The sequence below is a fragment of the Bacillus rossius genome (assembly GCF_032445375.1).
Source record: "Bacillus rossius redtenbacheri isolate Brsri chromosome 4 unlocalized genomic scaffold, Brsri_v3 Brsri_v3_scf4_2, whole genome shotgun sequence".
NCBI lineage: Eukaryota > Metazoa > Arthropoda > Insecta > Phasmatodea > Bacillidae > Bacillus > Bacillus rossius.
Window position 1 is genome coordinate 28,562,658 of NW_026962011.1, and position 14,292 is coordinate 28,576,949.

Genomic DNA, 14,292 nt, shown 5'->3' on the forward strand with positions numbered 1-14,292 from the left:
GAGTAGTTTACTTTTGGTTATGGTGATAATTTAAAAGAAAAAATGTAGCTTAAATTAAGTTTGTTGCTGTCTTGTCTACCTGCAACATTCTTCGTGTTAGTGTCATCTTATTTAAAAGAAGCTTAGTTCCATCTAATAGAATAGCATTGCCATGCTCGTACATCAGCAATGTCTCCTAGGCCAGTGTCGTCAAAAGGCTGTCACTGTCCGCACTGAGTGTCAGAGCTGTTTGTCCGTATCACCAGCTGGTACATAATGTGTTCACAAGTGCCAGTTAGCCAAACTTCATCTTGTGTGTGTCAGGCTGTGCCTTGCATGTCTGTCATTGTTTCATACGCCAGTCATCATCTTGTAATGTGTCTTCTGCTAGCGTGCGCGTGAGCCGTCATCACGCATGCTGTTGTGGCCTTGTGTGTGCTCCTGGTGTGGTGGTGGGCGAGTGCTGTGTGCATTACTGGCGGGGATGTGGTTCTTGCGGTGTCAGTTTCTTACAACACATTTCCTGTGCCAGATACATCAGAGTACACGGGAAGCAGTTCGTGAAATGAAAATGTATTTTGTGGGGAAAGTTACTCATTAAGTGGTATCATTTCTCAAAATAGATTCAAAAACAACAGCAGAGTTCTGCTTGTGTAGACTCACGCTCGAAATAATTGACTATAGCACGCGGAAATAATTGAATATAGCCTCTGCGACACCTTAAGCACATGTTTCATCACTGAAGTCAGAGGTTATTAAGGCATACTAATGACTGGCTAATTAGGTTTCAGTCCTCAAACGTATTAAACACCGCAACATTTGACAGACCATGACCAGGCCCTAAATTTGAACAACAATTAAAAGAATAAACCTTTAAAATCTTAATTAATTCTTCACTAAGAAAACTTAAATACTAGTGCTGGATTTTTTAAGGAAAATAAGCATTATTTTGAACACAAGTTATGTTACACATTGTCCGTTATGTAACGTAGCTGCGACTCACTAGCTGCCAGACGAAAGTCAAGTGCGACTTGCCTAATTCTCAGTGCACACCCATTATGATAAAGTCATGTGCAGTTCGGCCCTTGCATTAATTCTTTTCACGATTAATCATTTAAACTTTCACTCAGTGCACAAACTTATTACATTTTCCGCTGCATAATGACTTATCGCCAACCAACACAAGATGAGCTACCATTGAATTTTTTACGTCTATAGATTGTTTACTGCAGTTAAGTTACAAGCTGAGTTCAGTCAAAATGCTCCTGAGTGAGAAAGTGGGGCTGGCAAATTCATTGCCGAGAGTTCATCACTTGCATGTTGCAGACGATTCCGAAATACGACCTTAGACTCCGGTAGAGAAACTGCATTCCTGTGAGGCCTCTTGCCTCGCTCGCCAATGCACGCTGCTCCCTGGTGGGTGTGCTGCTGGCCCAGATGCTGCTATCATGTCTCCATCACTGAACACGATTGTTCCAAACTGCGTCGTGCGTAATGCTACGGCCTGGTTCACTGGCTGGACGGGTGTCCCATTCTCTCCACCCGCGACCCGGTAGCGACAGACCGTCTCATCGCTGCTTAGCACTGTTGTAATCTTCCTGACGTCTTTATTCCATTTTTACACATCACTGTCTGAATTAGCAGACACACTTCAGGTCCGTGAATTAAAAGGACTAAAAATAAGTATGTTAAAATTTAAATAACAAAGAACAAAATCCACTGGCCAAAAAAAAAAAAAACTAATAAATTACCGAATAGCAAAATTTTTTGAGGAAATGAGAGTCGCGAGGCACCTCACTTGCACGGGAGTAAATGTTGTGTGCATCACCAGCTGTGATATGTTGCTTGCGAAGGAAGTGTGTACCTCGCCGTACCAGTGTTGCGTCTGTGTCGTACAACACACTTCCTGTGGCCAGGTATGCCGCAGCACCCTCGGAAGCGGGCAGCAGCTTGTACGGGGGCGACGACCCGGAGGATCTTACCGTCCCCAACTCGAGGTTCGGGCCCCCGGAGATGTCCGCTCGGTCGCCCCCCAACAACTCGGCCGCCGTCATCACCAAGGTGGGATCGACCAAGATGCACCTGCCTCCCGGGGCCCCTCCCAAGTCCCTGGACGCGCTGGCCCAGAGCCTGGCGATGGGGCGGGGAGGCCCTCCCGTCCCGCCGCCCCCGCCTCCGCCCCCTCAGTCGAGCGCCGGCTCGTCCACGGGCAGCGCCATCCTGGACACCTACCTGCAGTTCATCGCGGAGAACTCGCTGGCGCTGGGCGGGGGGCGGGGGCCCGTGAAGCAAGAGGACGAGGAGGGGGAGAGTTCGGGCGTGGAGGAGGACGACTACAGCGAGGAGGAGCAGGAGGCCATCAAGGCGGAGTAGCGTCGCCGCAGTCGCCGCATCAATGTGATAGTCCATCGCTGTACTGCGTGTTCCTTGGCTGCAAGCTGTGTCTGTCCACGGGCCGTTCCCTCTCGCTGGAGGGTGCCTGATGCAACTTCTTTTAAAACGAGCCACTCTTAACTCAACTGCAATGCGTCGTGACTTGTCTTGCGTGTTACTCTGACCGAGCAAACATCTGTTTTTGTTCACGAATTTCACAGTAAAATACTGAAGCAGTTGCTTGTTTGCAGTAAATGATTATTCTTGTTTTTTTGTGTCATGGTCAGTCTTGACTTGCATTTAGACTTTCATACTGTAGCATTTATTAAGAAGCACTGGTTTGGCTGAATACTCTGATGGTCATGACAAATATTGACTTTTATTACATTTTTCTGAGGATAGAGATATATCCAGCAAAAAATCAACACATTTTTCTAGAATTTCAATCTTGACCCCACACTAAGCATACTGTGCAATACATGCAAAAGAAGCTTTTTTGGCAGACTTTGCACTCCAAGGGATTAAGCCATGGGCAAGCCAATCACTGAATAACGAGTGGCTGTCACTGACCAGTTATCTTGTCATAAAGCTGATTACTAACTGGGACAAGAACTTTGGAAGCTATTCATGCTTTATAATTGGTCAATAAGCCGTGAAGGTGTTACTGGGCAACTCGTCTGGCAGTTGTGTTGATGTGCGACTCTACCCTCATCCACGGCGGGGAGGGACATTTGTGCCCAGTAAAAATATTAACGTAAATAACAGTGAACTTTCATTTTTTTAAAAAAATGGATTTGATACTTGCAAAGTTTACGCTAATTTGGCCCACATGGATAGAGAGACATTTTGGTATTTAATTTATGAGAATCTGTTCCACAGTATTTCCATTCTCAATTAATTCTTAAATGAGTCCAAAATATTAATTTGTATTTTCCTGTAATGAGATATAGTTAAGTTTCAAAAAGGAACATTTAATTCATTTTGGCAACTTGCATCAATTGTGCCGGCCAGCCCAGCTGTGGTAACTTGTCGTGGAAGTAAGCATGCAGTTATTAAGTTTGTGTTTTAAATAAAGATAACGTTGGAGTTGTGAAATAATAGCTGCGCAGTAAATAAAGGAAAAAGTTGAAGGAGTAAATGTTACATTTGTTTTGAGTTCCAACTGTGTTTGCTCCATCAGTGTATCAGACAAATCAAGACTGTACAAATAATTCCATCCGTCTACCTCACTAAAAGGAATCAGCAATTTTTTGTTGTATTTTTAGTTATTCTTCAGGTTTGTGGGGTGGGGAAAAAAATTGTTTTATTGTTTCCAGAGCTTCTGAGTGAATTAACTCTTACAACGCAGCTTTGGTCTTTGAATTTCAGAGAGCCAGTCTGCTACATTTTCAGTTTCTGAAATAACTGGGATGAATGGTTTCGTTTGGTGAATATCAAATTTTGTACTGTTCAAAGTCTCTTGTTTATCATGTAACACTCCGGACTTCCGACTAGCTCAACACTGGTCTAGAGTGCACATCCGTGAAATCTGTTTTGCATTGAAAAAATATGTTCGTTCCTAATATAATTGTTACTGTCAATATTTAGTTACTGAAAGAACGTCTCTTGGCCACAAAATTATATTAATGTTTTTTTTTATTAATACCTACTTAAAGAAAATTCACAAGTCACCATGGCTGCCATCTTCCGACCATAACACTGTTCCAGATTATACATAAAACCTCACAAAAAAATTTGTTGCTTCAAGAAAACAATTCAAACTGCAAATGGTACCCAAATGTCAGATGAAAAAATTATTTATCACTGCTATTAACTACCATGGTCTCACCCGAACTCACATTACTAGCCAAGGACTTCCATACTAGGAACGATGACAAAATTCACGTTTGCCTTTTTACGGGCTTAATACTGATGACTACAGTCAATAAATTCTAAATAAAAATGTCCAAAAATGTTAAAAAAAACTCGTGTCGCCCGGACTGCAGTCGCAAAATTTGCTTTTCAACCACATAATTATTCAATTTCGAGCCCTCAACTGACCACGACCTTTCGGTACTAGGACCACACGACTGACGTCATGGCCAGCCGCCCTTCTCTTCCAAAATAGACAATTGTATGTATTTTCCAGCCAATCATACAATTACACAGAAAATATCAGCCAATACGCATGGCAACAAGTCACCAAGTCCTTTTTCTCCGGCCCAAGCAGCCTCTGTCTCTCTCTAATTCTTACGTGATTGGAAAACTATTGCATCAGCCAGCTTTCAAACAACAAACCATGATAAAAATTAAAATGGTTGCGTTAAAATTTATACTTACTTGGTATGACAAAAAAAAAACTTTATTTTTGCATACAAATAATTAATAGAATTAAAATAATAAAAAGACGAGAGTGATATTATAAATATGGTGGGTAAAATCTAAAAACTTAAATAAATACTCAGTATTCTTTATTATATAAACATGTACCAATATAAATTTAATTAGGTATTATATTTAGTAAAATAATTGAGTTGAATTTTAATAAATAATGATAATCAATAAATATGCTGAATGCTTATCCTAATTTATTAACTTTAATTATTTATAAAATGATGTAATAATTTATATTTTATAATGCAAATAAATTATACATACATAAACATAACCTCACAAACACTCCCATGAAAACGGCCAGGAGACTACTAAACCCTCCACACACTCCCTGCCAGCGACATTAGAAGCTTACAAGCTACCTGACATCGTTATACATACAGGAACATAACCTCACTTTTATAAATACGCTGAAAAAGTTTATAAACACAATTTACATCACTAATATTCACAATAAATAAATGTTTTAAATTATATTTTTAATTATATGGACCAGTAGTCAACATAACTCACTGAAGTATAAGAATTAAAAGCACAGACAAATTTATTATTTGTTTGTAGCTTTTCATTGTTCGAATATTCATTTAAAAAAAACATAAAATACAACAAAAATGGCTGATTCTTTAATTCCAAGAATTAAAAAAAAAATTACGATGACTGATGATATTCCATCCTCCTACCTCATTTTCGTAAGAAAACATTAGTTTTAACCAGGGGGAATGAAGCAGGCATACTTGAATGTGTGCGGGATTGATAGTTACAAGTGTGTCCATCCAACAGATTTCTTTTTCCAGAAAATTACTTGTTGCTGGAAGAGAGAAAAGTATACGGTATTAGTAATGTGTAAGATTTGCTACGTTAATCGGTTTTGAAGTGCAGTACGTGACTTGATAAGGTATTTTACTGTGTCAAATTTCTCAAAACGTTTGCACAGATAATGCAGCAGAAAAATATTTAATTCTGTTTCTGAAAACTGAAGTACCTATGTGTACTTTTTTTATTAACCTTGTTGTGAAAAAAATGCATATGTAGCCTTTTAAAGACTAGTTGGAGGAGTGTGTTCTGCTGTTTGGCAAGGTGTAACAAAGTTTTATATAATATATATAACAAAAAAAACATATGTTATATTGTAGTATTCTTGGGAGGTAAATGGCTGATGTTTTGTAATTGCTGTTTGTCTTATGACAGTTTGTAATTTGAAGAACTAACATGCTGTGTTATACCATGTGTTATTAGATATTTGTGTGTTGTGGTTATGGAAATCTATTTTATTTGCTTTATGAGCTTTTCAAAGGAAAGCAAAAAAATGAAACCTGTATTTGCTAAAATCGTTTTTGAAACTCCCAAGAGTACTACTCACAGAGTTGCTGTTGCGCTATTTGTATTGATGTTCAAGCAAGTCTCTAACAAGGTTTACATTCGACGTAACGTGATTTGCAAGAAATTCCCTGCCGAGGTTCCTATGGACAATTTATAAAATTATTTAGTGCTTATGATAGATATCACTTAAAGCGGAACATATGGGCAAAATCTTGTTCATTTTGATTCTGTGCATTGGTTTACAAAACTGCAGTGGTTCGAAACTGCATAGAATAAGTACGAATGTGTTCCTGAAAATAATTTGTTTAAAGTTTTCTCAAGTGATAGAAGTTTTAAAGATTTAAAAGAAGCATTGGAATTTCTTGTTATGGGCGTTAGCTGATGGATGTTAGTGTTGTTGTGTTCTCAGTTATTAAAGTTGTGCGGAACCCAACAAGAATAACTGTAGCATTTGAGTTCTCACAATTGTAAAATATGTAGAAGCACATTTTATTTTGTGTAATACTATTACAGACTTATTTTCACACTAGATTATTGGAGTTTCATTTTGGAATATTCTCATTCTATGTCAGAGATGAAATACCTTTAGGTTTTCTTGTTTTGTGTATCCGTTGTAAATGTTTTACAATGTCCACGTTCCTAGAATACAAACGATGTATTTCGTATGACTTCACTCTGTCGTGTCCTAATGTGACTTGTTCAACAGCTACAATACTCGTTAACTTTTACTTTATCATTGTATCCAGTTGTATAAACTACATATGAAATCTATATAGATAGTTAAGTTTTATGTATTTTTGTGCATATAGTTCCAAGCTCTGTCTTCGAAGGTAGTAATTTATTAAAATTAAACTGTGTGCTTGATATATTTGTTAAGTTTACGTTGTGAAGATAAATATTATTTTTCATCTCGTTAACAGTTCAGTTCAGTTTGTAGCCGTTGGAGAACGTTATTTATTCTGGATTCAAAAGGTGTGTTACAACGCTTTCCTTTACGATTGAGGAAACTTGTATGCATTATCGACAAGTTTATCTGTCGTTGTTTTCTGGGAACGATGTTTCGTACGTGACTGTTAATATGTTAATGGCTTCCATCTTGAACTGCAAAGCTAATGAAAAAAATTAAGCGTTCCTTTATCCTCACATCATCACATCAGCTGGCGTAAGTTCACTAAGAAACTCGAAGGTTACATGACATGTGCTGTTGATTCTTTGTTTTCTAATCTTAACTCTCTCAAAGTACAAATACTTGCGAGGTTGACGCATCGCGCCAGTTTGTGTTCAGAACTACTGTCTGCAATCACCAGCCGATGCATTCACCTCGCCCCCAACTACAATCATTACCTCAGTAAGTGCAGTATACAAATGCAGTTTTCACTTGTACAGATGCGTAGTGCTGTAGTTAACGGCGTGCCGTTCACGAGCGGTGCGCCACCTAACAAACCTCAGGAAGTCTTATAGTACACAGCTGCTCACACCAATACAAGTATCTAGAGTCGACACAGTTATACGAGTAAATCATGTACCTCATATTTTTAACAGTTGATTGTATACAGAGTTTATTTTGAACGTACAGTATTGTTTATTTATTTTCGACTGTGTTTACATTGAAAGTGTTGCCCAGTGGCGGGGAAAACATGTGTGATTATGCCTCCACGCTGCGCGAGTATTGCCGTCCACAGCCGTCTGGTGAGGAGTTGTAACAGCTGTGGTTACATCCCCGCGCCGACTTATATCGCGCGTCCATCATGATGCTGTTGACATACTGCTGCACTTCAGTAGTAGACTAATTGGTTGCATTTTAAAGTAGCACATATAATCAAACATCATCACAAACAAAAATAATGAAATTCAGAGTAATGTACCAATGGAGTGGTCAGACCGCACCTCAGAAGCGAGCTCATGATGGGTCCCTAGCGGCTCGGAGCTCCGCATGCGTCTTCATCCTGTTGGTAAGGACAGCCTTGTGACGTGACTGTTTTTTATATTTCACTGCTCACAGCTTGCGCAGGCGTTGCATTTGCGTGATGGCCCAGCGCACGAGGTGAAAGCATCCCTGTTCCATTCCCGCCACTGGGGCCGACATGTTGTGTTGCGCAGTTGCCGCTATTGTCGGCAGTGTTTTCGTAAATTTGCGCATGGCTGGATTGTGGGTTTCTTTAGCTCACATTCTATATTTCTCTAGCAATATGAATTACATTGTTAAGTGAAAAAAATAGTATGGTATTTTAATATAAAGTGAAAACTTCTCTCTTAGTATCTATACTACATGTAGATGCACAGGTGTTTTTCCTTGGAGAATGGTTTTCCGTTGCTCAACACAGCAGTTCACTTAGTTGTTCTGCTGCCACAAGAATGCGCTATGCGTGGCGCACACACACTTATTCCCTGACATGCGTCTGTTTACGAAACACTGCCAAATCTCACACCAAACACGTAATAGCCTTTGAGTGTACAAATCTTCCAGTTAGAACTGAAACTTCCATTGTTTGTCTACTGTTCCATAGATCTTCCATTGTCAAGGGTTATTTTTTGTACGTAATTGTGTTAGTTGTATCATGTCACAAATCCCATTTTGCACGTTCATAGTACTTATTTTTGTACCTCGCCATCATGAAAAATGTTCAAAGGTTATGTAGGTCTTTTTGACTTTTGCTGTTGTATTTTTTTTTTCAGTGTTATTTCTGTGTAGTCTTCTCATGCATTACGATGTAGAAAATGTCTTTGTGTTGTTAGGTTGTATGAAATTTTATGATTAGCATTAATATGATGAATTATCCAGCACGTGATTTTCATCCTGGAAAGCTTGAAGGGAGACGAGTCTGGTCACAGGCAGACACCGTTGTCTTTGCTGTTGTATCGGGACGTTGCTATTTTTTATTTTAGGATATAATTTGAGCTTTATTAAAAAATATTTATTATTATTTCAAACATCTGTTTTATTGAATTATATTGAACTCTTTAACTTTTTTTTATGTGAACTCAACAGAAATATTGTAACCAGTGTGATTTGTTTAAGCTATGATTGTAACAATTGTTCTGGGAGTTTTTGGTGTAAGTTGTGTATTTGCGTCAGTGAGTACATTTTGCCATTTTATGTTGTGTCTTCAACTTACTGTCATGACATTTTTGTGGAAAGAAAAATCATTGTAGTTGAAAAAAGATCGTCTATACTATGCACAAAAAAAATCTTTCTTCCGTTACTCTCGTGTTACATAATGTGTGTGCTCCTGTAGGGAATAAAAAAGTTATACTAGAGACATAAATACTTTTTACTGTCCAATGAATTAACTTTAAAATCCTGATAAAAAAATTAACGGTGCTTTATAATTTGACCTACTGCTTGTATAGATTTTTTTGTTAATTTAGGAATTGGCATTGTAGATAGACCTGAACCGTGCGTTGGGTGTTTTGAGAGTTGACCACGCTGCAACATGGGTTGCAACGTAAGTCTAATTTACTGGTGGAGTTGATTAAGTGCTATTGTATTTGTTGAATTTTATATTGAGTTAGGTTGACGAATGACATATATATTATATTTGGAGTACTAAACTAAACTACTAATGTTAGAATAGTGACTAACACAGCTTTGTGGAATCTGGCTGGGAGCTGCATGCCACAAACTAATTGCCCTCTTGTCTGCAAACCTGAAACCACCCCGTGTCGTACTAAGACCACCCCTCGGCTCCGTGGGGTCAGACTACCTCATTGTAATAATTTTACTATCATGTTTTATTATTTTACGTATGTGTCCTGCAACATGTAAGTGTTTATGAAAACTCTGTGGTACAATTACTACTACTATTACTACTTAAGTGTTCTAGATGTAAGCAATTACGTGTGGAATGAAATTGTGTGTCACATAGTTTCTTTAAGTTGCCAGTCATTGGCTTTTGTTTTTATAGTCATGACATAAGAGGATATGTACATTGTGTTACAAACTTACATTGCAATGTAACAGTTTTTATGAATGTTAGTAGTCCTACATTTAGTCTGTTATATTTTTAAATTTTTGATTGTTCATTAGTCTTGTTCAAAAAATTTTTTTTAAATTTTTCTTTCTAATTTTTAACTACTAAATGGATGAGTGAAATTTGAAATGAGTGCTTTAGGAAGTAAAATATAGTGTATATTTGTATAAGATTTGATGTTTTCATGTTTGCGAGCTTATTTAAGAATCATTGAAGATAACATATATATACACATAGTGGTGTTTTGTATGCAGTGCCATATATATAATGCAAAAATTAAAAACTTCTTTATTTTTTTTTTTAAACGAGGGCTCGGCAGGCAAAAATGTGGTTCCTAAATGTGGAGTACGGTTCCTCAACAATGTTCAGTATGCGATTGTCGTGTTCTTGCCAATTCTACAAGTTCGTAACTTAACCAGGAAGTTGATCAACAGCTCTTTTCTTTGCCAAATAAATTTCATGCTTATCTTTTTCATGTGGTTTGTCAACGTGATGTTCACAACATGAGATGGTATATGATGCACACTCGTTGCATGCACGCAGTAATAAAAAAATTTCTGCAGTTAAAATTGATCAGTTTAAAACAAAGGTTTCCGAGTTCTTTGTATTGCCTCTTCTTTTTTTTTACGCTCGTCTGATGGTTGTGTTCCTGTTCTTGGTCAGTCAGCCGAGCAGTCACGACCACGGGCCATTCGGGGCCGTTCGTCCAGCCCCGTTCTGAGGTCGTCGGTAATTGTTGAGGGACCCTGTGCCTTTTTTGTACAGCATGATTAGTGATTAAAAAAAAATAATTGAAAATTGATATTAGAGCACGTGTCAAATAGAGTATAGAAAAGAAACAACTGGGCAAAAATTAATTTCGCCAGTTGTTCCTTTTTTCTGGTGTTCACAGTTCCTATATTGCTCCCTTATGAGAAAACAACTAAAAAAAAAAACTTTTTATAGCGTAGGAAATAATGTAGAACAATATCACACACAATATTATGTATTTTGCTGTAGCAACCGTAATTTTAAAAAGTAAACAGTAGGTGTAAAAAATTATATATATTCATATATTGTAGAAAATGACGGAGGCGATCAAGGGGTTATTTGTTTTCACATTATTTATTTCTTTTTACTGCAGTTTGGGTATGTTATGATCATTTTTAAGTGTGTCTTTTTTTTTGTATTGTTCTCGACATTCATTTTGTTTGTGGCTTGTGTAGGTGTGAGTCATATTTCTGTATCAGGCTTGATTAATAAATTTTTTTTCCTTGAAAATGTTTGATGTTACGAAAAATGCTGGCTGATGGCCGATGCCGTGGCACCCAGCGATGCTCAGGAACTGATCTCTGGGTTCGAAGGACACTCTAGACTCCAAATGCTGGAGTCCTGAGGTTCTAGCACTGGGTCAAGTTATGCAGAGTTATATTTCATAAAGCTGTTTGATATTTTTTTTTGATAATGCTTATGTTTTATGATTTTTGTATGTTTTAAAATTTTTTTAAATATTTAACTACTAATGTCATTAAATAAATATTTAAAATTACAATATGGAGTCATTTTGGTTTTCGAAAATACATTTTTTATGGCAGTTGTAAATAGGTATATTTATGGAGGTCTTTCTATATTATGTTTTTTATGCTTATAGTTTTAAACCTTAATTTTAAGCATTTAGGATAAGCTTTGTGAATAAATATTCTAGAAACATTGAGTAATATTTTTTCGGAGCATTTTTGCAACAGGGTTATATGAATGAAGAATGCTGGACAGTTCTATTGCAGGTCTTATCTCTAGTGCAAAAAAAAAAAACAGAATTAACAACACTAACGTGTGTGCTGTTTGTTTGTTTTCCACCAGTACTTATCATTATCTGATTTGTAGGGGCTGGGAAAATTAGCATATATTTTTTATAAAATTCGCATCTATTATTTTATAAATTAGCATATTTTGCATATTTTAGACTTAATATTTACCTTCTAAATGTTTAAACACTAAGTATTCACATATACAAATGCCTACGAATAACCATCTAGTTCAGTTTTGTAAAAAAAAAATTTTCTCATGCTTTCCTAAAACACAAAAATAATGTATAATCTTTTCTTACTATAAAAAAATGGTATTTGCAATATGCTAGCAAGCTTTAAATCTCAGGTTTAATTCAAAGAATAATTCACAAATCAACTGTATTAACTCTGTTAGGTTATATCATGGGTGTCGCAAGGATATATTTTTTGGGGGGACTTCAATTGATTTAGTTGTTTGAGGAATATCCATCCCCTGGAAAAAAAAGCGGGGGGTCCGGGGGTGCTCCCCCGGGAAAATTTGGGGTTTGAAGGCATTTTTCTTTCCTAAATATTCTAATTATAGTTGGTTGCAATATATAATTTATTTTTTATAAAAAATTTTTTCAGAGAACAAATTTGTAAAAACACAGTTAAAATATCTGCTGGAGCTATATCCACACAAAATCATTAATTTAAACATCAGGAGAAACTACAAAACTACGAAACTAAATATATTATTGGAGGGGACGAAATTGAAGACTTTTATTATTGGGGGGGGGGGGGGGGGGGGAGGGGGGAACTGTCCCCCCCGGTTGCGACGCCCATGGTTATATTTTGTAGTTATCCCAAAATTAATGTAACCTGACTACATCTCAGAGACACTGAAATATCACAAAGTATGTCACAAAAACCAGTGTAGAGAAGACTAACCACACTCTGCTCACATGGGTCAAGCATAACATTTGGGGGAACACGAAGCACCTGTAGTCCGTCTTATTAGCATACACATTTTGTTGTAAGATGAAAAAAAAATGTTAATAATTATACATTCACATATGTCCTAGACAAACAGAAAGTATGAATACAAGGTGAGTCAGGTTAATGAAAATCTACATGAAGGGTTGTTGCACTTAGGAAGAAACAACCCTTCATGTAGACTTTCATTAACCTGACTCACCTTGTATTCATACTTTCTGTATGTCTAGGACATATGTGAATGTATAATTATTAACATATATATATATATATATATTAACATATACATATATATATATATATATATATATATATATATATATATATATATATATATATATATATATATATATATATATATGTATGTATATAGCAGTAATGTCACATTTCATAAAGCATATTTTTAGAAGTTAATGAAATTTTAAACTAATTTAGTTTAAAAAAGCATTTAGTTTGAAAATTAGCAAAAAATAGCTTTATAGCAAGATGCTAATTTTTCCAGCCCGAACTGATTTGCCACTGTGTTCGTCTGTTCTGCCTTCATTATGTCATACAGAGTTGTATATGTGTATCTGTACAATAAGATATACACAAACAACTTTGTGTGCTAATAGTGTCTGTTAGTTTTTTTTTATTATTCATCCTGTGGTTTTTGTATTGTTTCTTTATGCTTGACAACATATCACGCAAGTTCTTGGAAGAAGCTGAAATAGGCTAGTCTCGTGTCTACCAGATCCTGGTTCTTGCACCAAGTACGGCAAAGCTCGGGCACTGCCGTGTACTTGAGGCCCCTCTGCTGTGTGACCTTGCTCTCCATGAGCCTGTGTCTGGTGTCCGCTGTCCGAGGTCACAGTTTGGTGGGCTGGCGAATACGCAGTTTTTGGCCCACCTGTCCTGTCGTAATAGGTAACTACACAAATTATCGGCATGTTGAAGCCATTTTTATTTTTGCTATGCTAACTCTTGTTTAAAAAAGCATTTATTTTGAAAATTAGCAAAAAAATAGCTTTATAGCAAGATGCTAATTTTTCCAGCCCGAACTGATTTGCCACTGTGTTCGTCTGTTCTGCCTTCATTATGTCATACAGAGTTGTATATGTATGTGCAGTCTTACTCGGGAATTAATTTCGGAATATATTTTTTTTGTTGATGTTCAGCAGATGGGGGTAGATGTGATGGATAAATATCAAAATTTGAACAGATGCAGTTTTAACGAATTCCAATTAAAAAAGGTTTCATCCTCAGAATGCTGAGTAATCGTCATGTCAGCCGACATTAAAGATACCTCGAAAAATGGAATGAAATGGAACGCAACACAATCTTGAATGAAAATCTCGTTATTTGGACTGTGTCTACATTTGTCCTACAGGCAAGCATCAACAAAACATTCACAGTACGAAAATCACAGTTAGTGCAACTTAGTGGTGATGCTATCTGTACGTACTTATCTTGCTTCGCTTGATGCAATTACTGATGCAAATTCTATTGTTTTTATTAATTTACATCTGAACAGTTATCAACCATTACTGTTTAAA

General features: G+C 36.8%; 1 protein-coding gene across 3 annotated transcripts in view; it reads left to right on the forward strand.

Moving 5' to 3' along the window:
• Positions 1–11,276, forward strand: part of LOC134542095 (protein abrupt) — a 92,846-nt gene extending 81,570 nt beyond the window's left edge. For all 3 annotated transcript variants that reach the window (XM_063386021.1, XM_063386020.1, XM_063386022.1), the window contains exon 8: positions 1,896–11,276. In XM_063386021.1, coding sequence (XP_063242091.1) covers positions 1,896–2,352 — 457 coding nt within the window. In that variant the 3' untranslated portion in view covers positions 2,353–11,276. The remainder of the gene's footprint in view (positions 1–1,895) is intronic.
• Positions 11,277–14,292: the final 3,016 nt, after the last annotated feature.